At 46.2% G+C, this 24,923-nt stretch overlaps 1 protein-coding gene across 4 annotated transcripts in view; it reads right to left on the minus strand.

Moving 5' to 3' along the window:
* Positions 1-24,923, minus strand: part of itpr3 (inositol 1,4,5-trisphosphate receptor, type 3) — a 341,844-nt gene that overhangs the window by 101,789 nt on the left and 215,132 nt on the right. For all 4 annotated transcript variants that reach the window (XM_070858941.1, XM_070858942.1, XM_070858940.1 and 1 more), the window contains 6 exons: positions 22,093-22,237; positions 18,608-18,804; positions 13,063-13,195; positions 10,461-10,518; positions 3,754-3,919; positions 979-1,128 (listed from right to left, as the gene is read on the minus strand). In XM_070858941.1, coding sequence (XP_070715042.1) covers positions 979-1,128; positions 3,754-3,919; positions 10,461-10,518; positions 13,063-13,195; positions 18,608-18,804; positions 22,093-22,237 — 849 coding nt within the window. The remainder of the gene's footprint in view (positions 1-978; positions 1,129-3,753; positions 3,920-10,460; positions 10,519-13,062; positions 13,196-18,607; positions 18,805-22,092; positions 22,238-24,923) is intronic.

Below are 24,923 nucleotides of genomic sequence, written 5' to 3' on the forward strand. Positions count from 1 at the left end.
TTCCGTCCTGTGACAGTGGGAACTGGTGCTCTCCACTCTCTGTCCTGTGACAGTTTGAACTGGTGCTCTCCACTCTCCCGTCCTGTGACAGTGGGAACTGGTGCTCTCCACTCTCCCGTCCTGTGACAGTGGGAACTGGTGCTCTCCACTCTCTGTCCTGTGACAGTTTGAACTGGTGCTCTCCACTCTCCCGTCCTGTGACAGTTTGAACTGGTGCTCTCCACTCTCCCGTCCTGTGACAGTTTGAACTGGTACCCTCCACTCTCCCGTCCTGTGACAGTTTGAACTGGTGCTCTCCACTCTCCCGTCCTGTGACAGTTGGAACTGGTGCTCTCCACTCTCCCGTCCTGTGACAGTGGGAACTGGTGCTCTCCACTCTCCCGTCCTGTGACAGTGGAAACTGGTGCTCTCCACTCTCCCGTCCTGTGACAGTGGGAACTGGTGCTCTCCACTCTCCCGTTCTGTGACAGTTGGAACTATTGAGCCATGCTACAACATCAACTTGCATTTATATAGCGCCTTTAATGTAGTAAAATGTCCCAAGGCACTTCACAGGAGTGTATCTAAACAAAATTTGACACCGAGCCACATAAGGAGAGACTCGGGCAAGTGACCAAAAGCTTGGTCAAAAAGTTAGGTTTTCAAAGGAGGATAGAGAGGTAGAGAGGCGGTGAGGTTTAAGAAGGGAATCCCAGAGCTTAGCTCCAAGGCAAGCTGAGGGCACAGCCACCAAAGGTGGTTGGATTAAAACCGGGGATGAGCAACAGGCCAGAATTGCAGAGATCTGGGATGGTTGTAGGGCTGAAGCAGGTCACAGAGATAGGGAGGGCGAGTGATTTGAAAATAAGGATGAGAATTTTTAAAAGGAGGCGTTGCTGGACCGGGAGCCACTGTCGTTCAGCGAGCACAAGGTATACATAAGAACATAAGAAGTAGGAGCAGGAGTATAGATATATAGATGGAATAAGAGGTCCTTACCTCTATGTTTGCCTTTTTTCCTTCAGCTCCTCCACTGCTCTTTTTGTCCAGCCAGAGCTCAGACTTTTCCACCATCGTACGCAGGCGATCCAAATCAGATTTGATCGCTTTGTAGTTATCAACATCTTGAGTTGATATAAGAAGCTGGACCTAACAAGGAAAAAAAAACAAAGACACCACTTTCACTAAGTAAAAGCATGATTAAAAAAATGTTATTTTACCTGGGAGAATCAGTAATACGAGAATTATGATATTAGCGTATATAACATTACATTTTCGGTGAAGTCATTTGATACGTTAATATCACAGTGCCATTGTCAGGCTTATGTTTGTTGTGACAGATTATCTACATTTGTCTGGTTTTAGTTAGTGATTGTCTCTTCAAATTCAGTCACTGTATATAAGCATTTTAACAAAGTACTACAGTTCGGATCCCTGTATAAAGTTTGTGGCTTGAAGGAAGGAACCAAAGCCATTTTGAAACACACCAGCAATGTGATTTGTTTGGTTAAATGCATGTCAGCAAGTTATTTTTAATCTGACTGTCAGTTATGGCAAGAGGTGTAAGGATATTTAACTGGCTAGATTTGTTCACTGAGTTGAGGTATTCAGGGATTAGTTTAACCGATTGGAAACATCACAGGCAAACAGAAGGCGGGATAGTTACCACCCATAGTCAGAAATGGTTGCGAGAAAGAAAGGAACTACCTTTATAGAAATGAGCTGTAAAAGAATAGGTTGATATTAAATAGCAACTTTTATTATTGTGCCACCTTGCACACTAGCTAAAAGACATTCTATTAAATATATAATTGTGTTGTATCACAGTTACATTATTTGCTTTTTCATGATGGTTTAATAAATTCACGATACCTTAAAATATGTTAAACTTAGAAGCAATATCTGCCGTTTCCAAAGTGAAATCTTAAGGAGGTACAAAACAATCCAGTAGCTAATACCAATTACCAAACAGGATTTTCCGTTTTTATTTATACACATTAGCAAAAGCTTGCCTAGATCTGAAGACAAGGACAGACACTCACAAAGGTAAAGGGACCTACGAGAGAGACCTAAGATACCAGAACCGGAATAAATCGAGATTAAGAAGGTTTTAAAAATATCTCAAGTGCAATGAATGAGTTAACACTGATGTTAAAATAATGCCAGCTGGAATATATTGGCTTGATTTTCACTGCATTTGTCATTTTTTTCAGTAAGACGCAATCATATTGTGGGACACGTGGCTACATTTTCCAATTGTCATTAATGTTACACCAGTGTTAACCTGTTCAAAATAAATGGGTTAACCCCAGTTAAAATAATGCTTTTTGGAAAATTGCAATGCTGTTCAGCACTGACTGTGAGATCTTATAGCAATCTTGCTTATTAACATCGAAATGCTGTGAGCTATGAAAACTTCTGACTATACATTAACCAAAGTATGAAACCCACATACACTTAGCCCATTCCCCCGTACTTACAACTTAGGTACACTCCTGTGATGAGCATGATGGAGAAAAAGGAAATAATGCTCGTATAAATCTATTACACATATTACTTCTGTTTAAAAGGACAATATTCACTCACCCAATGTAGCATGTAAACAAACATACAAAATAGAACTTAAGTTGTTTATTAAGTGGTCAGTTCAATCCAAGTCAGATCTGTTAACAATATCATGTCATTTAGCAATTCAGTGACTGGCCACCAGATTCAGTACTATTATTTTTCAGTGAGAAATTATACAAGATTGTACAAGTACTGGATTCTGAGTGACAGAGATGAGTAACTCGATACTGGTACTAATACAACTTGTCTATGGTACAAAAACAATATTGGATTTGGAGGTTAAGCTGCATGATCTAATCTCAGTGTTGCCTTGATGAAAAAAGACAGGCTTGTTTTGCCACGGATGTGTGAAAGGAGTTAAGAAATTGATCTTAATTATTTCCACACAGCCCTATTTTTTTTTTAATACAAAATTATTTGACCTTGTGGGTGTTCCTTGCGGATATATTCCCACTTCCCTTGTATCCCACTTTCTAATTATTTCAATCTCTTTTCTTTTGTATTTCTGTGTGTTTTTCACTCTTTGGTCCCAATTTTAACTTCCCCAGCTGAGTCTTGTTCAAATATGCAGATCGGGGCCCGGGGATCCCATCTGCAATTTTAGTTGGAGGCCTCAGTATGATAGCAGTAATGGCTTACCCGCCAGGCCAAAGCTTTCAGGAGGGGGATGGTTGGCTGGAAAAGACCCCAGGCTGGTAAGTTTATAAAGTTTTTTTTTTCATCTGTCCTTGTGGGCCAGGAGGAGCTAGAATGCTCCTCTGGCCCGCACAAGGAAGCTTTAGACCTCCTCTTGCTCCGGACTCTCCCCCGCACCACCGCCTTCACTAACGGCCCTGCACAGTCCGGATTCACTGCTCCCACCCAGTGGTCAGGCAATGGATCTGGTTGGGGTGGGAGTCAGGAGAAAGTGTATGGAAATGAGGCCCAGCTGTTAAGATTGTCTCGACCTTCATGTCTCTGGCCTCCCTGGTGTCGCCACCTGCACCGAACCCGCCTCTCCCCATTAAAATCAGGGGCTTTGGGCCTCCCTCTGACACCCCTTTGCAAATATCTACATCTCTTTGCTTCATGGATCTTGGTCACAGGTCAGGGACTTTGAGGGAAGCCCATCTGGAGTGTAAATTTGCAAACTGCTTCCACAGGCCAATTGCCCATAACCCCAAGCCGGTTACAGGTATACGTTTGGAACTGCAGTCCATTCCTCACCTGTTTAAAAGTGGCGAGCAACTCCTGCCTTTGACTGAAATGTTTGAAGAGAAGCTGCAGCGATCCAGAAACAAGTGGTGGATAGTCGTGCATGGTCAGGTGAATGAGCACTCGCAGAAACATTGTGCCCCCCTCATCGTCCACCTCCAGTGGACTGCTGTTTTTGCTGAATAAAAGACAATGAAGTGCATTAACAGAACAAGATCCGAAGTGTAACACCCAGTCCGGTACCATCACCAAGACACGGTCTGCCACACCCAACCATTGCATGTGTTATTACTGGATGAGTGCCAGACTGCCATTTATAAGCTTAGTCCGAGCTGAGGCGTGGCTTAGATCTCAAAACCAAGACAAGGCACTGAAAAAACAAACGGGGAAGAGGCCGGACAGAGAATGCGATTGAATCTGTTGGGTCATTCATGAGAAGGATCACAAATTAGCTCTAATGATACCACGGCAAATGTTGGGGTGACATCGAATATTGGCTTGATGTGTAGCTGTCTGTCCTTGGTGAGGCTCTATCAATATAAGTTTAGAATCTCAATCTCACGTCGTGCCACAGCTAAACAACTGGTTGGAGCATTTTTTTTAGTTTAACCCAGGTATAAAGAAAGAAAGATTTGCATTTATATAGTGCCTTTCATGACCACCGGACGTCTCAAAGTGCTTTACAGTCAATGAAATACTTTTGAAGTGTAGTCACTGTTGTAATGTAGGAAATGCGGCAGCCAATTTGCGCACAGCAAGCTCCCACAAACAGCAATGTGATAATGACCAGATAATCCGTTTTTGTTATGTTTATTGAGGGAAAATTTTGGCCAGGACACCAGGGATAACTCCCCTGCTCTTCCTCGAAATAGTGCCATGGGATCTTTTACGTCCACCTGAGAGAGCAGACGGAGGCCTCGGTTTAACATAGAAACATAGAAAATAGGTGCAGGAATAGGCCATTCGGCCCTTCGAGCCTGCACCGCTATTCAATTAGTTCATGGCTGAACATGCAACTTCAGTACCCCATTCCTGCTTTCTCGCCATACCCCTTGATCCCCCTAGTAGTAAGGACTACATCTAACTCCTTTTTGAATATATTTAGTGAATTGGCCTCAACAACTTTCTGTGGTAGAGAATTCCACAGGTTCACCACTCTCTGGGTGAAGAAGTTTCTCCTCATCTCGGTCCTAAATGGCTTATCCCTTATCCTTAGACTGTGACCCTTGGTTCTGGACTTCCCCAACATTGGGAACATTCTTCCTGCATCTAACCTGTCGAAACCCATCAGAATTTTAAACGTTTCTATGAGATCCCCTCTCATTCTTCTGAACTCCAGTGAATACAAGCCCAGTTGATCCAGTCTTTCTTGATCGGTCAGTCCCGCCATCCCAGGAATCAGTCTGGTGAACCTTCGCTGCACTCCCTCAATAGCAAGAATGTCCTTCCTCAAGTTAGGAGACAAAAACTGTACACAATACTCCAGGTGTGGCCTTAACGTCTCATCTAAAGGACGGCACCTCTGACAGCACAAGTGGATTATGAACAATGTCAGCATCACTGAGATCGAATTGGGAGTGAGAGCCTAATGTGATTATGGGTTAAAATTGTGTGCACTTTGTGGGGCCATGAAGCAGTGCCGTGACTGTGGCACTATTTAAACACACTTGCGGCAGTACAGCAAGACAGGTAAATCCGCTTTGATGCCTGGCAAGCTCATAAGCTTTTGAGGGGTGGGGCCTTCATCCTAGAAGTGGTTTTGCAAATCAATGATGCCTCCATTCTCTTTCTCTTTTCTATAGAGCACGAACCCCTCCCACGTAGATGATGCAAGCCTTCTTGCCATTTTCTTAATTCTTCTTGTCGAGATGTGAGGGGAGGATCAGTGACGTTTTGCACAAAACAAAATGAACAGTGGACATAGAAACATAGAAACATAGAAAATAGGTGCAGGAGTAGTCCATTCGGCCCTTCTAGCCTGCACCGCCATTCAATGAGTTCATGGCTGAACATGCAACTTCAGTATCCCATTCCTGCTTTCTCACCATACCCCTTGATTCCCCTAGTAGTAAGGACTTCATCTAACTCCTTTTTGAATATATTTAGTGAATTGGCCTCAACAACTTTCTGTGGTAGAGAATTCCACAGGTTCACCACTCTCTGGGTGAAGAAATTCCTCCTCATCTCGGTCCTAAATGGCTTACCCCTTATCCTTAGACTGTGTCCCCTGGTTCTGGACTTCCCCAACATTGGGAACATTCTTCCTGCATCTAACCTGTCTAACCCCGTCAGAATTTTAAACGTTTCTATGAGGTCCCCTCTCATTCTTCTGAACTCCAGTGAATACAAGCCCAGTTGATCCAGTCTTTCTTGATAGGTCAGTCCCGCCATCCCGGGTATCAGTCTGGTGAACCTTCGCTGCACTCCCTCAATAGCAAGAATGTCCTTCCTCAGGTTAGGACACCAAAACTGTACACAATACTCCAGGTGTGGCCTCACCAAGGCCCTGTACAACTGTAGCAACACCTCCCTGCCCCTGTACTCAAATCCCCTCGCTATGAAGGCCAACATGCCATTTGCTTTCTTAACCGCCTGCTGTACCAGCATGCCAACCTTCAATGACTGATGTACCATGACACACAGGTCTCGTTGCACCTCCCCTTTTCCTAATCTGTCACCATTCAGATAATAGTCTGTCTCTCTGTTTTTACCACCAAAGTGGATAACCTCACATTTATCCACATTATACTTCATCTGCCATGCATTTGCCCACTCACCTAACCTATCCAAGTCGCTCTGCAGCCTCATAGCATCCTCCTTGCAGCTCACACTGCCACCCAACTTAGTGCCATCCGCAAATTTGGAGATACTACATTTAATCCCCTCGTCTAAATCATTAATATACAGTGTAAACAGCTGGGGCCCCAGCACAGAACCTTGCGGTACCCCACTAGTCACTGCCTGCCATTCTGAAAAGTCCCCATTTACTCCTACTCTTTGCTTCCTGTCTGACAACCAGTTCTCAATCCATGTCAGCACACTACCCCCAATCCCATGTGCTTTAACTTTGCACATTAATCTCTTGTGTGGGACCTTGTCGAAAGCCTTCTGAAAGTCCAAATATACCACATCAATTGGTTCTCCCTTGTCCACTCTACTGGAAACATCCTCAAAAAATTCCAGAAGATTTGTCAAGCATGATTTCCCTTTCACAAATCCATGCTGACTTGGACCTATCATATCACCTCTTTCCAAATGCACTGCTATGACATCCTAAATAATTGATTCCATCATTTTACCCACTACCGATGTCAGGCTGACCGGTCTATAATTCCCTGTTATCTCTCTCCCTCCTTTTTTAAAAAGTGGGGTTACATTGGCTACCCTCCACTCCATAGGAACTGATCCAGAGTCAATGGAATGTTGGAAAATGACTGTCAATGCATCCACTATTTCCAAGGCCACCTCCTTAAGTACTCTCGGATGCAGTCCATCAGGCCCTGGGGATTTATCGGCCTTCAATCCCATCAATTTCCCCAACACAATTTCCCGACTAATAAGGATTTCCCTCAGTTCCTCCTCCTTACCAGACCCTCCGACCCCTCTTATATCCGGAAGGTTGTTTGTGTCCTCCTCAGTGAATACCGAACCAAAGTACTTGTTCAATTGGTCCGCTATTTCTTTGTTCCCCCTTATGACTTCCCCTGATTCTGACTGCAGGGGACCTACGTTTGTCTTTACCAATCTTTTTCTCTTTACATATCTATAGAAACTTTTGCAATCCGTCTTAATGTTCCCTGCAAGCTTCTTCTCGTACTCCATTTTCCCTGCCCTACTCAAACCCTTTGTCCTCCTCTGCTGAGTTCTAAATTTCTCCCAATCCCCGGGTTCGCTGCTATTTCTGGCCAATTTGTATGCCACTTCCTTGGCTTTAATACTATCCCTGATTTCCCTTGATAGCCACGGTTGAGCCACCTTCCCTTTTTTATTTTTACGGCAGACAGGATTGTACAATTGTTGTAGTTCATCCATGCGGTCTCTAAATGTCTGCCATTGCCCATCCACAGTCAACCCCTTCAGTATCATTCGCCAATCTATCTTAGCCAATTCACGCCTCATACCTTCAAAGTTACCCTTCTTTAAGTTCTGGACCATGGTCTCTGAATTAACTGTTTCATTCTCTATCCTAATGCAGAATTCCACCATATTCTGGTCACTCTTCCCCAAGGGGTCTCGCACAACGAGATTGCTAATTAATCCTCTCTCATTACACAACACCCAGTCTAAGATGGCCTCCCCCCTAGTTGGTTCCTCGACATATTGGTCTAAAAAACCATCCCTTATGCACTCCAGGAAATCCTCCTCCACCGTATTGCTTCCAGTTTGGTTAACCCAATCTATGTGCATATTAAAGTCACCCATTATAACTGCTGCATCTTTATTGCACGCACCCCTAATTTCATGTTTGATGCCCTCCCCAACATCACTACTACTGTTTGGAGGTCTGTACACAACTCCCAATAAAGTTTTTTGCCCTTTGGTATTCTGCAGCTCTACCCATATAGATTCCACATCATCCAAGCTAATGTCCTTCCGAACTATTGCCTTAATTTCCTCCTTAACCAGCAATGCTACCCCCACCTCCTTTTCCTTTTATTCTATCTTTCCTGAATGTTGAATACCCCTGGATGTTGAGTTCCCAGCCCTGATCATCCTGGAGCCACGTCTCCGTAATCCCAATCACATCATATTTGTTAACATCTATTTGCACAGTTAATTCATCCCACTTATTGCGGATACTCCTTGCATTAAGACACAAAGCCTTCAGGCTTGTTTTTTTAACACCCTTTGTCCTTTTAGAATTTTGCTGTACAGTGGCCCTTTTTGTTCTTTGCCTTGGGTTTCTCTGTCCTCCACTTTTCCTCATCTCCTTTCTGTCTTTTGCTTTTGCCTCATTTTTGTTTCCCTCTGTCTCCCTGCATTGGTTCCCATCCCCCTGCCATATTAGTTTAAATCCTCCCCAACAGCACTAGCAAACACTCCCCCCAGGACATTGGTTCCGGTCCTGCCCAGGTGCAGACCGTCCGGTTTGTACTGGTCCCACCTCCCCCAGAACCGGTTCCAATGCCCCAGGAATTTGAATCCCTCCCTGCTGCACCACTGCTCAAGCCACGTATTCATCTGCGCTATCCTGCGATTCCTACTCTGACTATCACGTGGCACTGGTAGCAATCCCGAGATTACTACTTTTGAGGTCCTACTTTTTAATTTAGCTCCTAGCTCCTTAAATTCGTTTCGTAGGACCTCATCCCTTTTTTTACCTATGTCTTTGGTACCAATGTGCACCACGACAACTGGCTGATCTCCCCCCCTTTTTAGAATGTCCTGCACCCGCTCCGAGACATCCTTGACCCTTGCACCAGGGAGGCAACATACCATCCTGGAGTCTCGGTTGCGGCCGCAGAAACGCCTATCTATTCCCTTTACAATTGAATCCCCTATCACTATCGCTCTCCCACTCTTTTTCCTGCCCTCCTGTGCAACAGAGCCAGCCACGGTGCCATGAACCTATGAGGACTTCTTGGCAGTGTGATTGTTAGTGTTCCAATGCAGTGGGAGGCCGTTGTCTGGGATCACCTGCCAGATCTATTCGTCAGAGTGAAGCAGTGGAGTGTAAGGGGTGGAAATTGCCCACTGCTCCACCCCATTTCAATGGCTTTTACCGCAGCTGCGGGTCAGGTCTTGAGCGACATTCGACTCTTTGTTGTTTTTTTTCCCTTGGCTCCGGAGGTTGCTCTTAATGGGGGCAATGACAACACTTGAGGGGCGGATACGCGGCGGTTGCAACACCCGAGGGGATGCCAGGCTGCCATTGACATTCCAAAGTGCAGGACTTGCACAGCCGGTTACAAGCCAAATGTAAAACTGCCGGGAATGACAGAGACCAGCTGCCAGGAAGAGCCAGCAGCTTTATATTTGGCTTGTAGCTGGCTGCACGAGGCCTGTGCTCCAGCAACCTGGCAGCTTTAGCACATTAAAAAGGCATCCGAAATGATGTATCACACCATTGGTTCACGTGATGTGGGAGGACAGCGATACGGATAAGGAGTTTTATTAACACATATTCTAATTTTAACTGGAATGTGTGGTTGAGAGTTCTTGTGTAAATGAGAAGCATACAAAATTCTTACAGGGCTTGACTGGGTAGATGCAGGGTGGATGTTACCCTTGGCTAGGGAGTCTGGAACCAGAGGTCACAGTCTCAGAATAAGGGGTCAGCCATTTAGGACTGAGATGAGGAGAAACTTCTTCACTCAGAGGGTGGTGAATCTCTGGAATTCTTTACCCCAGAGGGCTGTGGAGGCTCAGTCTTCGAGTATATGCAAGACAGAGATCGATGGATTTTTGGATATTAAGAGAATCAAGGGATATGGGGATAGTGCAGGAAAGTGAGTTGAGTTAAAGATCAACCATGATCGTATTGAATGGTAGAGCAGGCTTGAGGGGCCGAATGGCCTATTCCTGCTCCTATCTTTTATGTTCTTATGTAGAAACAGCAGTGTGCCAAAAGTCTAGGCAACAATCTGTATCATTACCTTTGTGATAAAGAATCTATATTATGGCTCTCCATGTCGTCTCTACTCTACCTTTACATTTACAACTCCAATTGCTGCAATCATAGAACAAAAAAGAATCAAAGCAATTATCAGGACACTTACCCAACCACGAACATTAATTCTGCTTGCTCACCAATATGATCCAGGTTGACTGTTGTGACTGAAAAGATAAACATGGAGTTCAAGTAACATTCATAACCATTAATGTCAGTGAGAAAAACCTTGCCATAATTCACTCTTAGTTACTCATGGTAAGATTCACATTAATGGGCGTTGCAGAGGCAGAGATTTTGCTCAAATCGGTTCCATTCTGAGCTTTCCACCAGTTATGTAATTGGATAGAAACAATGCTGTCAGGTAAGGGCAACAATTATGATGTTGCATCTATCCAGATTATTGAAACTTTGCGTCTATTTGACTGTAATCCTATAATCTGTAAAGCCCTTTTGATGACAATACCAAACACCACTGTTCCTTCAATGAATCTCATCCTAAAATGAAAATGTGATTAGACTTCAATCTCTCAGATATCAGTACCAGGAATAAAACAGGTGCCAGAACCATGCAACAAGGAACCAATTAGGACCATCTGTGTCATGTTGTTTCAGTCACAAAAAGGTATCCAGTTGTATTCCCTCCCCCAAAAATATATGGCAATGGCTCCCATTGCACTATATACTCTGAAAATTAAAAATACACATACACAAAAAAATCACGAACTCACTCGTAAATTTGGCTCCAGAACCTCTTCCCTTTTTCAGCGCAACACATCCCACTTGGACTCTGGATACATATTTCATGATCTCCACCTAACTAGCTGACCCCAGAGTCCCAGTGTAATGTCCCCCCTCTGTAACAAACAATATGCAGATATAGCAAAGTCATTCAACCATTTTGAAGAATACTATTTACTGGAGCTACCATATGGTAGGGTTCAAAATATGTGTACAGGAATGTGCTTCTTTTGTCACACAGCCAGTACCGGCCCTGAAAACTTCATGTGCAGGTGTCAACATGTCCAATAAACAAACTCACGATTTTATTCACTTGAGCAATAATCGCACTGCCTCATGGCCTCGACCTGACCTGCGTGTCTCTGAGTCAAAGACATAGGCCGCGAAATTCCAGAGCGCCCCGTTTGGGGGCGGAAACTTTTCTGAGGTCGGACATTCTGCGCCCGACGCTGAAGTCCCGCCTGGAAGCAAAGTTGGGGTTACCACCCCTCACAGGAAGTGGAGCGCAATGTCACGTGTTCCACTTCCTCCGAGGGCAGGCTCGCGGGCGCTAAGGACGTACAATGAGGAGCGCTACACGGCCTCTCTGCTTAGCGCTGACGCGTTCCACGTGCCCTCTCTTTCCGTTGAAGGGGAGGGACACACTAAAATGGAGTGCTGGGCTGCACAATCGCGGTACGGACCCTCGAAATCAGCAGATTAAAACCCGACTGGTAAGTCAGCAAAAAAAATGGCGGCACACGGCGGCGTGGACCTCCCCTTTAAATTTCGCCCCGCAAACGGAGTGCAGTTCGGTTCGCAACCCGCAAGGCTGGCGCGGACATCACCCGTGGCAGCCTCACGGGCCGCTGCCGCAGGGTGAAAACAGTCTGTCGCGGGCGAAAAGGGGGTTACCGTGCATGCCGATGATGTCATTGCCAGAGGCACAGCGGCCTGGGGCATTACCAGTGGGGGCACGGCACTACTGGTTTCGCACCTCCGCAATTTTTGCGGGAGCCGGGAGCGCCCCTCCGCCCGCCCAGACAAAAGCCCCCCCAGAGGCGCTAATGGGAGGCGCACAACAGGCCAATTTCGGCCCCTGAGCCGTATTGCCTTCCAAGTTCAGGCCTGAGCTGGCTGTATTTCTGCACAAACCTGGGCTGACCTGACCTCTTCAGCCTCCCAACTTGCCCAGAATCCAGACAGGCCAGTACCAGCCTTGGACTTTATTCCCAGTCAGCAATAATAATAACTGAAACAATTATAATACAGGCAAACGACAGCAATTATAAATATAAACTGCAACCCATCAATAATATTAACATATCATCATTATAAAACAGCACAAAACAATATGCAATAAAAAAAACAAAACTGCATCGCAGTAATAAAAAATAAGACAGCATACAGTACCATTAAATCCAATTAATTATATAGCTAGAGCTATATTCCCATATCCACCATTCCTCCCATCTCCAACCGCAGCCTCAGATTCTGCCATTCCACTACTTTCCACAAAAGCCCCAGCTTGGTGAGGCACTATAAGAGACACACACATGGGCCCTGATATTTACAGAGAGCGGGGTGGGAGGTGGGGACGCCAAAAGCAGCCAAAGAACCCAGCGAGGCTCGAGACATAGCGGTCCTGTCAAATTTAATGGCAGGACTTCATTATCATTTTCTGATTCTGTTTCCCGCCCAGTAGCCAGTCAAATTGTCAGTCGGCTGCTGGGCGGGAAAACCAGTGGCAGGAGGTCACAAACCAGAGAAGTGACCGCAACAATTCTTTTCAGAAACATTGTTTTTTTCCAGTATTAAAGGAGCACAATACTCACACGGAGGTATCTCACATATCTACAGAGATCAGCGATTTTAAAAACTACCGGACAGCTCACAGAGAACTCAGACTTCAGTCTCGCTGAGCAGATTAATTATTTCTACAAGAATTTCATGTCAAACACCCCTGAGAGGTAAGTTATTATTTTTGTTACCTGTGGACTCCATAAATGTAGCGATGGCACCCTCAGCCGTGCTCTCTGGGATAGGGTTACTGTCAACAAATTCTTTTTTGAAGACTGACAGCAGGTATGAAATTCTGAAGTCTAACCTGACGTTCAGGATGAACTGAAAAGTAAAGAATTTAAATTAATTCAGTGAACAGTTTTTTGCGGGGAGGTTGTTCGGGGAGGAGGTGTATGAGCATTTTGTTCCTGTCTTCACTATTTTGATTCTGTTTCTTATAGAAAGTCTCAAATTGCCCTTCAACACCAGCTCAACGTAGTTGAATGAATGGCTCATAAATGATTTGGAGGTTAGTGCAATATCTGGATAGCACATCATCATCATCATCATCATCATCATCATCATAAGCAGTCCCTCGGAATCGAGGAAGACTTGCTTCCATTCTTAATGAGTTCTTAGGTGACTGAACAGTCCAATACGAGAACCACAGTCCCTGTCACAGGTGGGACAGACAATCATTGAGGGAAAGAGAGGGTGGGACTGGTTTGCCGCACGCTCTTTCCGCTGCCTGCGCTTGGTTTCTGCATACTCTCGGCGATGAGACTTGAGGTGCTCAGCGCCCTCCAGCACTTCCTCCACTTAGGGCGGTCTTTGGCCAGGGACTCCCAGGTGGCGGTGGGGATGTTGCACTTTATCAAGGAGGCTTTGAGGGTGTCCTTGAAACGATTCCTCTGCCCACTTTTGGCTCGTTTGCCGTGAAGGAGTTCAGAGTAGAGCGCTTGCTCTGGGAGTCTCGTGTCAGGCATGCAAACAATGTGGCCAGCTCAGCGGAGCTGATCGAGTGTGGTCAGTGCTTCAATGCTGGGGATGTTGGCCTGGTCGAGGACGCTAACATTGGTGCGTCTGTCCTCCCAGGGGATTTGCTGGATCTTGCGGAGACATCGTTGGTGGTATTTCTCCAGCCATTTGTTGTGTCTACTGTATATGGTCCATGTCTCTGAGCCATACAGGAGACAGCCTATGGGATAGCACAATATCTTGCACGGTATCAGTTTGATCCCTTTGGTGTACTGAAAGAGAGTTTTGAATCATTTTCTTCAATCAATATCTCACAGAGAGTTCAAATGCATCCTCAGAAGAGCAACAGTGCTCCTTTCTCGTGTGCCTGAAATAATTTTGAATTGTTCAAAGTGAAATCTACACAGCTTTCTCTTTGACATGTTTCAACTCTGTCATCAAATTAAAGTCATTCCAAAGGAAGAACCCATAGAAGGTGCTCTCTCAAATCAGGGCATGCCCCCGACGTTTATCCATATCATATCATAGATAGTCCCTCGAAATCAAGACTTGCTTCCATTCTAAAAGTGAGTTCTTCGGTGACTGAACAGTCCAATACGGGAGTTACAATCTCTTTCACAGGTGGAACAGATAGTCGTTGAAGGAAAGGGTGGTGGGAGTCTGGTTTGCCTCACGCTCCTTCCACTGCCCGTGCTTGCTTTCTGCATGCCCTCGGCGACGAGATTCGAGGTGCTCAGCGCCCTCCCGGTTGTTCTTCCCCCACTTAGGGCGGTCTTTGGCCAGGGACTCCCAGGTGTCGGTGGGGATGTTGCATTTTATCAAGGAGGCTTTGAGGATGTCCTTGAAATGTTTCCTCTGCTCACCTGGGGCTCGCTTACGGTGTAGGAGTTCTGAGTAGAGCACTTGCTTTGGGAGTCTTGTGTCAGGTATGCGAACAATGTGGCCCGCCCAATGGAGCTGGTCGAGTGTGGTCAGTGCTTTGACGCTAGGGATGTTGGCCTGATCGAGGACGCTAACGTTGCTGCATCTGTCCTCCCAGGGGATTTGCAGGATTTTGCAGAGACATCGTTGGTGGTATTCTCCATCGATCTGAGTTGTCTGCTGTCTATGGTCCATGTCTCTGAGCCATACAGGAGGGCGGGTATCACTGCAGCCCTGTAGATCATGAGCTTGGTGCCAGATTTGAGGGCCCGATCTTTGAAAACTCTCTTCCTCAGGTGGCCGAAGGCTGCACTGGTGCACTGAAGGCAGTGTTGAACCTCGTCATCGATGTCTGCCCTTGCTGATAATAGGCTGCCAAGGTCTGGAAAGTGGTCCACGTTTTCCAGGGCCGCGCCGTGGATCTTGATGACTGGGGGGCAGTGCTGTGTGGCAGGGTCAGTTTGGTGGAGGACCTTTGTCTTATGATGCTTAGTGTAAGGCCCATGCTTTCATACGGCTCAGTGAAGATGTTGATGACGGCTTGGAGTTCAGTGTCTGAATGTGCGCAGGCGCAAACGTCGTCCGATTACTGTAGCCCGATGACAGAGGATGGGACGGTTTTGGATCTGGCCTGGAGGCGACGAAGGTTGAGCAGCTTCCCACTGGTTCTATAGTTTAGTTCCAATCCAGTGTGGAGCTTGTTGAGTGTCAGGTGGAGCATTGCAGCGAGGAAGATCGAGAAGAGGGTTGGCGCGATGACGCAGCCCAGCTTGACCCCGGTCCGGACGTGGATTCAGCCTGTGGTGGATCCATTGGTCAGGATCACGGCTTGCATGCCATCATGGAGCAGGCGGAGGATGGCGACAAATTTTTGGGGACAGCCGAAATGGAGGAGGATGCTCCATTGTCCCTCGCGGTTAACAGTGTCGAAGGCCTTTGTAAGGTCAAAGAAGGCCATGTACAAGGGCTGGTGTTGTTTCCTGCATTTCTCTTGCAGTTGTCGCGCCGTAAAGATCATCCACACCCAACTCCACAGCTGCCTCAGCTCATCTGCTGCCAAAACCCTCATCCATGCCTTCGTTACCTCGAGACTTGACTATTCCATCACACTCCTAGCTGACCTCCCATAAGAACATCAGAAATAGGAACAGGAGTAGGCCATATGGCCCCTCGAGCCTGCTCCGCCATTCAATAAGATCATGGCTGATCTGATCATGGACCCAGCTCCACTTCCCTACCCGCTCCCCATAACCCCTTATCGTTTAAGAAACTGTTATTTCTGCCTTAAATTTATTCAATGTCCCAGCTTCCACAGCTCATTGAGGTAGCGAATTCCACAGATTTAGAACCCTCAGAGAATAAATTTCTCCTCATCTCAGTTTTAAATGGGCGGCCCCTTATTTAAGATCATGCTCTCTAGTTCCAGTCTCCCCCATCAGTGGAAACATCCTCTCTGCATCCACCTTGTCAAGCCCCCTCATAATCTTATATGTTTCGATAAGATCACCTCTCATTCTTCTGAATTCCAATGAGTAGAGGCCCAACCTACTCAACCTTTCCTCATAAGTCAACCCCCTCATCTCCGGAATCAACCTCGTGAACCTTCTCTGAACTGCCTCCAAAGCAAGTATATCCTTTCGTAAATATGGAAACCAAAACTGCACGCAGTATTCCAGGTGTCACCAATACCCTGTATGGCTGCAGCAAGACTTCCCTGTTTTTATCCTCCATCCCTTTTGCGATAATGGCCAAGATTCCATTTGCCTTCCTGATTACTTGCTGTACCTGCATACTAACCTTTTGTGTTCATGCACAAGTACCCCCAGGTTCCACGGTACTGCAGCACGTTGCAATTTTTCTCTATTTAAATAATAACTTATTCTTTGATTTTTTTTCTGTCAAAGTGCACCTTGCTCCACCTTGCTCATTACATCAAAGAATTCCAGCAAATTTGTCAAACATGACTTCCCTTTCATAAATCCATGCTGACTCTGCCTGACCTCACGCTTTCCAACATTATACTCCATCTGCCAAATGTTTGCTCACCTCACTTAGCCTATCTATGTCCATTTGCAGATTTTTTGTGTCCTCCTCACGCATTGCTTTTCCTCCCACTTTGTATCATCAGCAAGCTTGGCTACGTTACATTCAGTCCCTTTTTCCAAATTGTTAATATAGATTGTAAATAGTTGGGGTCCTAGCACTGATCCCTGCGGCACCCCACTCGTGATTGGTTGCCAACCAGAGAATGAACCATTTATCCCGACTCTCTGTTTTCTGTTAGTTAGCCAATCCTCTATCCATGTTAATATATTACCCCCAACCCCGTGAACTTTTATCTTGTGCAGTAACCTTTTATGTGGCACCTTGTCAAATGTCTTCTGGAAGTCCAAATACACCACATCCACTGGTTCCCCTTTATCCACCTTGCTCGTTACATCAAAGAATTCCAGCAAATTTGTCAAACGTGACTTCCCTTTCATAAATCCATGCTGACTCTGCCTGACCGAATTTTGCTTTTCCAAATGTCCTGCTACTGCTTCTTTAATAATGGACTCCAACATTTTCCCAACCACAGATGTTAGGCTAACTGGTCCATAGTTTCCTGTTTTTTCTCTGACTCCTTTTTTAAATGTTCTACCTTCTGTAAATTTGAGGTCATCCAAAACTCTGCTACCCATGTCCGAACTTGTGCCAAGTCCCACTCACCCATCACCCCTGTGTTCATTGATCTACATTGGCTCTCGACTAAGCAATGCCTCAATTTTAAAATTCTCATCTTTGTTTTCAAATCCCTCCATGGCCTCACCCCTTCTTATCTTTGTAATCATCTCCACCCCCACAACCCCACCCCGCGAGATATCGGTGCTCCTCTAATTCTGGCCCCCTGATTTTAATCACTGAACCATTGGTGGCCGTGCCTTCAGCTGCCAAAGTCCTAAGCTCTAGAATTCCCTCCCTACACCTCTCCGCCTCTCTATCTTCCTTTAAGACATTCCTTAAAACCTACCTCTTTGACCAAGCTTTTGGTCATCTGCCCTAATATCTCCTTATGTAGCTCGGTGTCAAATTTTGTTTTTTTAACACTTCTGAGAAGCGCCTTGGGATGTTTTACTATGTAAATATGCTATACTATATAAAGGTGCTATATAAATACAAGTTGTTGTTGTATGTACCTTATCCTCATTCCAAGTATTACTTTACAACCCCATGGATCCTTTCAGGTATCCCCTCACACCACAGAGTTACTCCTCACACTGACTGTGGGCATGTCAGGGAATGGCTGTGCAGAGAATCCTATGAGGCACTTTTACTTTACCAGGCTTGTTTCTTTTTGTTTCACTTTCAGAAGAGTGACACCTGTGCATTGCTTTCCCTCCCTTTTTAATTTCTGCATCGAATGCCAATCTCCATAGAGGTGCTGGGCTCCGCTGAGCAAACTGCAAAGCTGGAGTGTGAACACGTGAAGTGATTCCAGCTTGAATGCAACAGCAAATTCAGAGTCCTATATTTTTGTGGGTCAGTGAAGCTTTCAGTTCCATTCATGTTCAGCTGTTTATAGTGACGAGTACAGCCAATGCTAGGAGAGGCAGTCCACTCCATTCCTCTAATGTAAAAGTGGCTATAGATTGGCATTTATGACTGACTTCGATAATAATCAGAGAGCACCCAAACCAGAAAAAGTCAATACACCCCCGAGTACACAGCAGTACTTTTAAAATACTTAAAACATACTGTAAATATAGATTAACTCTATGACCTACACATTAAGAATGCATTAGGATCAAGACCTTGAAAACAAGGATAAAAGCCCGAGGCTAATACTGTAATCGTGGACCCAATGATCTTTCGTACCTGTAAAATCTCCAGGATTTTCAGCTTTGTATCCATAACGGTGATGTTTTTACTATCAGGAATATCTTTCGGCTTGATTGGTGGTTCTATGCTCACACTGGGGCGTGTAACAGAACTAAAGAGAGACTGTTTTCTGTTTAGAACCATAGTGGATACGATCTGTCCAACTCCATGGATTGATTTCTTCATACTTTTCCCTAAAACAAATATAGGAAAGAGGTGGGCTGTGGGATTGGCAGGGTTGTAACCATACAATGTTATGAGAATATCCTGAGGGCTGTGTAATTTGGCCGTGTAATCCATTATTGTACCGGACAGTTTTTATTTTAAGATAATGTCAACTTCATTCTGTGGCATTTTTTTCCTCACACATCACCTGAAAAATGATTTTATACTGAAAGGGATTATTGGAATTGGAGAAAGGTGTAAAATTATATATTTTTAAAAACTGAGCACTTATGGTAGCTCTCCAGTAAATATTAAACAGGGGAAGGACTCTGAACTTTAAAAACTCCTGTAGATTCGACAACTGTTGAGGAAATTTTATAAGTGCATCAGCAATGAGGTGTTCCTCTTTCTGTGTTTATTTTAAATCCTTGCCATTGTAAGGTAAGGATTCATTTCAGTTTTCAAAGGACTTGCCTTTGTGACTGTGACTGAAACCACAGCTGGCACATGCTTTAACATCACCTATCATAACACAGGAAGGAAACCTATACTGGAACAAGGAAAACAGCTGTGCATAAATGGCAGCATCATTTATTTTAAATAGTGACCCATTCAAAATCTATATATAGGTTGAAATTGTGTTGTTCAATATTAGTTGCACAAGCATTAACACATTTGCTTGACAATCCTTTGTATGCTATTTTAATGAACGTACTGATCTACCGAACATGAATAGATTAAAACAGTGAGCAACAAATTTTAGAGGAGCACATTACCACATACATGATTAACATCGCCAATAAATTTCAACCCTGAACTGGGTCAGAGCTGAGTATTCTGTGAAGGAACACACACTGCCCTAATTCTTTATCCCTTGGTATTTATTAAAGTAGACATTTAAAAGACACATGTGATGAGGAAATTCCCGCAAAATGTATTACTTTGTAATGGCTCAAAATGTGTATACAAGAATGAATGTGTGATTTTATGAGTAGACATAATGGGCCCAAGTTTCGGCCTCAGTTGCTCCTGATTTTTTGGAGCAACTGGTGTAGAACAGAGTATCTTAGAAATTCAAATTCTCGGCATTTAGTTTGCTCCAGTTCTAGTCAGTTAGAACAGGAGGACGAAAGAGAAGGGGGGGAGGAGGAGAAGGGGAAAGGGGGGAGAGGAGAAGAGGAAAGTGGGGGGAGAGGAGAAGGAGAAAGTGGGGGGAGAGGAGAAGGGGGCAAAGGGGGGAGAGGAGAAGGGGAAAGGGGGTGAGAGGAGAAGGGGAAAGGGGGGGAGAGGAGAAGGGGAAAGGGGGGAGGAGAGGAGAAGGGGAAAGAGAAGGGAGGGAGGGAGAAGGGGAAGGAGGGGGGAAAGGAAAGAAGGGGGGGAAAGGAGAAGGGTGGGGGGAAAAGGAGAAGGGTGGGGGGGAAAGAAGAAGGCGGGGGGGGGGAGGCTGAACGGGCCGGGCCCGGCCAGGCCCAAGACTTCGGACAGGGCCCGTCCCCAGCACCAGATTTACAGGCGTTGGGTCGGGTCAGGTCCGGGTCCAGGGTCGGGAGCGCGGGTCAGGTCGGGGGGGGCGCAGGTCGGGGTCGGGTCGGGGGGAGCGCGGATCGGGTCGGGAGGGCGGGTCGGGTTGGGGGTGGGGGGAGCGCGGGTCTGGTCGGGGGGAGCGGGGGTCGGGGTCGGGAGCGCGGATCAGGTCGGGGTGGCGGAGGGAAGTCGGGTCGGGTCCGGGGGGGGGGCGGTCGGGAGCACGGGTCGGGTCGGGGGAGGGGGGGGGGGGGGGGGAGGTCGTAGGGAGGTCGGGTTGGTTCTGGTGGGGGGGGGGGGTGGGGAGGGAGGGAGCGCAGGTCGGGTCAGGTAGGTTTGGTTCGGGTCGGGGGGGGGGAGGGTCAGAGGGAGGTCGGGTCAGGTCGGTTCGTGTCGTGTCGGGGGCGGGGGGAAGGAGGTCAGGTTGGGTCGAGTCGGGTCCGGGTTGCGGGGGGGGGGGGGAGAATCGGGAGCGCGGGTCGGGTCGGGGGGGTGGGGTGGGAGGGAGGTCGGTTCGGGTTGGGGAGGGTGGGGGGATGGGGGGAGGGAGGGAGCGCGAGTCGGGTCCAGTCCGGGGGGCCGGGTCAGGTCCGGGAGCTGGATGTGGGAGGAGCCTTATGCACACAGCCCCAGTGAGGCCATTCGGCCAGGGCTAGGGGCTGCGTGCTTCGGGCCCCTCCCATACAGTTTTGGGTGCCTGGAGCTACTGTGTCCCGGCACTGTTTTCAGCGCAGGGACCTAGCTCCGCCCGACTCCAGAGGACCTGAAGGGAGCCGGAGAATCTGTAAGTTTGTTTTAGGCGCACTTTGTGGCGTGAAAAACGTTTGCATCCAAGTCGGGGCTGCACCGTTCTAGGCGCGGCCCGAAACTTGAGCCCTATGTAAGAATCAGGAAGTGGAACATCTGCTCAAACTGCACAACATGCAGAGATGTGAAAAGCTGCTATTTATTTTGATAAGATATTGCAATGTAATCTTTCCAAACTGCCTGAATGGATATTCTCAAACTAAGTGATGCTGATGCTGGTGAATGTATTTCTGCTCGGGTTATATTTCTGAGATATTGTAAATTGTGGGTATATATCGGTGCCGTTCCTTTATATCATATAGGCCCTGATTTTCATTCACATTTTCACATGCTCAAAATCGGAGTAGAGAACTTATCCCCAGTTCCTGCTGCCATTCCGCCTGCTACCCTTTTGATTGGGACCTTCGGATAGGCGGCCAAGATTCCCTCCAGAAACAGGCAGGAGCTTCATTATACAATGTAAATCAGGATCAGATGCTACAGGACCCCGATACAGATTTCAAGTAATATGGGCGAAGCATGCAATGTGTGCAGTAGTACTGGATACAGTGCAGCCTAACCAACAGTCCTTAAAGGGACTGCTGAAGGTCACTCCAAAAAAGGGCAGTTCAATACTTCAGCAATTTTTGTGGGGCCTAGAACAGCGTTAATGCTTCCTCTGGCCCCACAAAAAACTGTCTGACGGCCCTCTCCTACCCCTCAACCCCCCATCTTAACTCAATGCCTTGCCTCTGCAGAGGAGACAAGACATTTATTCCTGCCCTATCCCCCCTACTGACCAATGAGCTGCTCTGAATGTGTGAGAAAGTCATCACAAATATGGTACTGAGGCCCAACTATCAAAATGGTTCGGAATGCTTCCATTGGGCAGCTGGTAGGCTTGCTCCTCCTACCCACTGTCCAATGAGAGGGATCACATCAAAAATTGGCCCCATAGTTACTAAGTAAATACCCAGAGACCAAACCTATTGTTGTAAAATACTCACCTGTCCCCTCATCAGGATATATAGCATCTATAAAGTTGGGATCTTGAATACAATCGATAATACCAAGGAGTGTCCTAGTCAGTCGCAGGAGCTCACTGAAGCTGTAGAAACCAAAATAGATCAGATGTCTAGCCAAACTGACCACCTAGAATAGAATGGAAAATATGAGGATCAGTGATGTTATAACATATGATGCACAACAATATATTCACACTCAGGACAAAGCTGAATCCTTGCTCTGCCGAAAAAAAAGAACTTTATCTGATCCATGCAACAAATATTATGACACGTGATTTAAGGCAATTCAATACAAGTTAGTCTTGAAAGAACTTCAATTTCACGCTATTCAAACCCAGGTCTGAAAAGCTTCACCAGGTATTTTTCCTGGAAAGCTTTCTATACAGTACCATTCTGGTTGTTTAAAAAATGATTTTCTCATCCTTATTTTTTACTTCAGTACTGAAGCTGCCCATTGGAAAAGCATCACTATTCATGTATCTATCTATTTATGTGGTGTTTCACAGGAGTATTATGAGATTCTAAAATTTGACACCGAGCTGCATAAGGAGAAATTAGGGCAGGTGACCAAAAGCTTGTTCAAAGAGGTAGGCTTTAAGGAGCGTCTTGAATGAGGAAAGAGAGGCAGAGAGGGAATTCCAGATCTTGGAGCCGAGGCAACAGGAGTCATCAATGGCTGAGTGATTATAATCAGAAATGCTCAAGAGGGCAGAATTGGAGGAGCGCAGACATCTCAGGGGGTTGTGAGGCTCAAGGAGATTACAGAGATAGAGAGGGATGAAGCCATGGAGGGATTTGAAAACAAGGTTGAGAACTTTGAAATCGAAGCGTTGCTTAACCGGGAGCCAATGTAGGTCAGTGAGCATAGGGGTGAGTGGGACTTGGTGCGAGTTAGGACACGGGCAGCTGAGTTTTGGATCACCTCTAATTTACGTAGGGAGGCCAGCCAGGAGTGTGTTGGAGTAGTCGAGTCTAGAGGTAACAAAGGCATGGATGACTGTTTCAGCAGCGGATGAGCTGAGGCAAGGGTGGAGACAGGCGATGCTACGGAGGTGTAAATAGATGGTCTTAATATGCTGTGGATATGTGCACAGAAGCTGCTATTATACATACAAGTTTTACAATCACTTTACTGAATTATAGTCGGTCACTGTTGGTTTTCTGATTACTTATTTGGTAAGAATCTTTTATTTTTATTGTGATTTTATTTATTTAATAGCAGCTTAATATTTTTAAATTTTCCACTTCTAGCAGGCCTCCTGGTGTCCAGCTCATCCTCACCACAACTGCTTTATCTTAAAGTGTTTCTGTTAAAATATTCTCAAACATTATTAAGGTTTTGGACCTTCTCTCCTCTAAGTTTTCTTCTGGAAAAAAGTATATTTAATGAATTGAACTTTTCATTTCTCGCTCTTTGGGCCATCACGCCCCCCACACCTCTCCAACCCCGATCGCGATTTCCGGGGAGATCCAAGGTCGTGTCTCCAGGACCGTCTCCAGCTTCTCTTTGGCCTCAGTTCACGCAAAGCTGTGCTTTGCCACGGTTAAAATGAAGTTCAAAAATGTAATTGCCCCACTCTGACACTCTGTCAGGCTTCCCAGCCATTGACCGAGCCTCTGTTGTGGGCTAACACTCTACTCCACCCCCATCCATTTCTTCTTGCCTGCTACTCTGTATTGTGTGTCCGGTGAGTCTCGGCTACTGCTCGCCTCTGGTTATCGGCCGCTACATTGCCCCACCCTCATTGCTGCCTGTGATCTATCCATCCTCACCCGCCTCACCCACCACCAGTCACCATTCAGCTGGCAGCCCTCGATTGTGGCTCTGCTGCCCGCCCGATTCAAGGGGAGATTGTGCCTGTGAGACAACACCTCAAGAATATTTCTTCCCAGATTTTGCACAAGCTCTCATTCCAGGTCTTAGCCTTTTGTCACTCCATGCCATGTAACAAGACAGATAGATCACAGCTTTCCTATCAAGATAAGAGTAACGCAAACAAAAGGCCTATCCAGCACGGTAAGGAACTTGGAGAAACAAATTCACCCACTGTCCCAGCAAAACTCTGCTCTAATGTTGCATCTGCAGCTTCTGCCTGTGCTCCTGGTGCAACTCCCCACTATAAATATAACTTAAAAAAAACCTCCCCAGCCTCTTCTCACTCCTTCACATAGCAAGGCAACTACCCACCCCCAATCGTCATCATCCTAGGCGATCCCTCGAATGAGGATGACTTGCTTCCACATAAGTTCACAGATGTTTCAATGAAGGACGCGATATTCCAGTCCTGAACTCCAGTTGAAAGGGTGGAAGATGTCTGTGTGTGGAGTTTTTTTAATGTGTGGTGACCATTGCACAACAGCCACTACACGAGCTTGACAGAGCTAGGCCTTTATCCAGTGGCAAGGGCTAACCAGGACAACTGGAGACCTGCTCTGTTGCATGGACCTAGTGCACACACATATTGCAGTGTGGGCTGGCCTGTGCTGCCCCTGGGTCCTCGGCTCTTCTGGGCCCCGTACCCTCATTTGCCGTACCTCCACCATGATCTCGGCTATAGCTGTGTAAACCATCAGGTGAATCCTTACAAAATCCTACAACTGATGCAAACTCTCAGATAAACTTCAGCAAGTAACGAAGTGTGCATGGAGTTTATTTATGAATACCTTACTGCTGATTCCCTTCAGCCCACTTCACCCGTAATTCCCAACCTCCCTCCCTCCCTCCCCCCCATCTTCTGCCCAATTCTTCCCACTCTCCCTGCCCTCCCAGTCATCCACCTGCCTCTCCCCACCCACTTGTTTTCCCTCTTGAC

This window comes from Pristiophorus japonicus, chromosome 17, assembly GCF_044704955.1.
Source record: "Pristiophorus japonicus isolate sPriJap1 chromosome 17, sPriJap1.hap1, whole genome shotgun sequence".
In the NCBI taxonomy this organism is placed as follows: Eukaryota; Metazoa; Chordata; class Chondrichthyes; family Pristiophoridae; genus Pristiophorus; species Pristiophorus japonicus.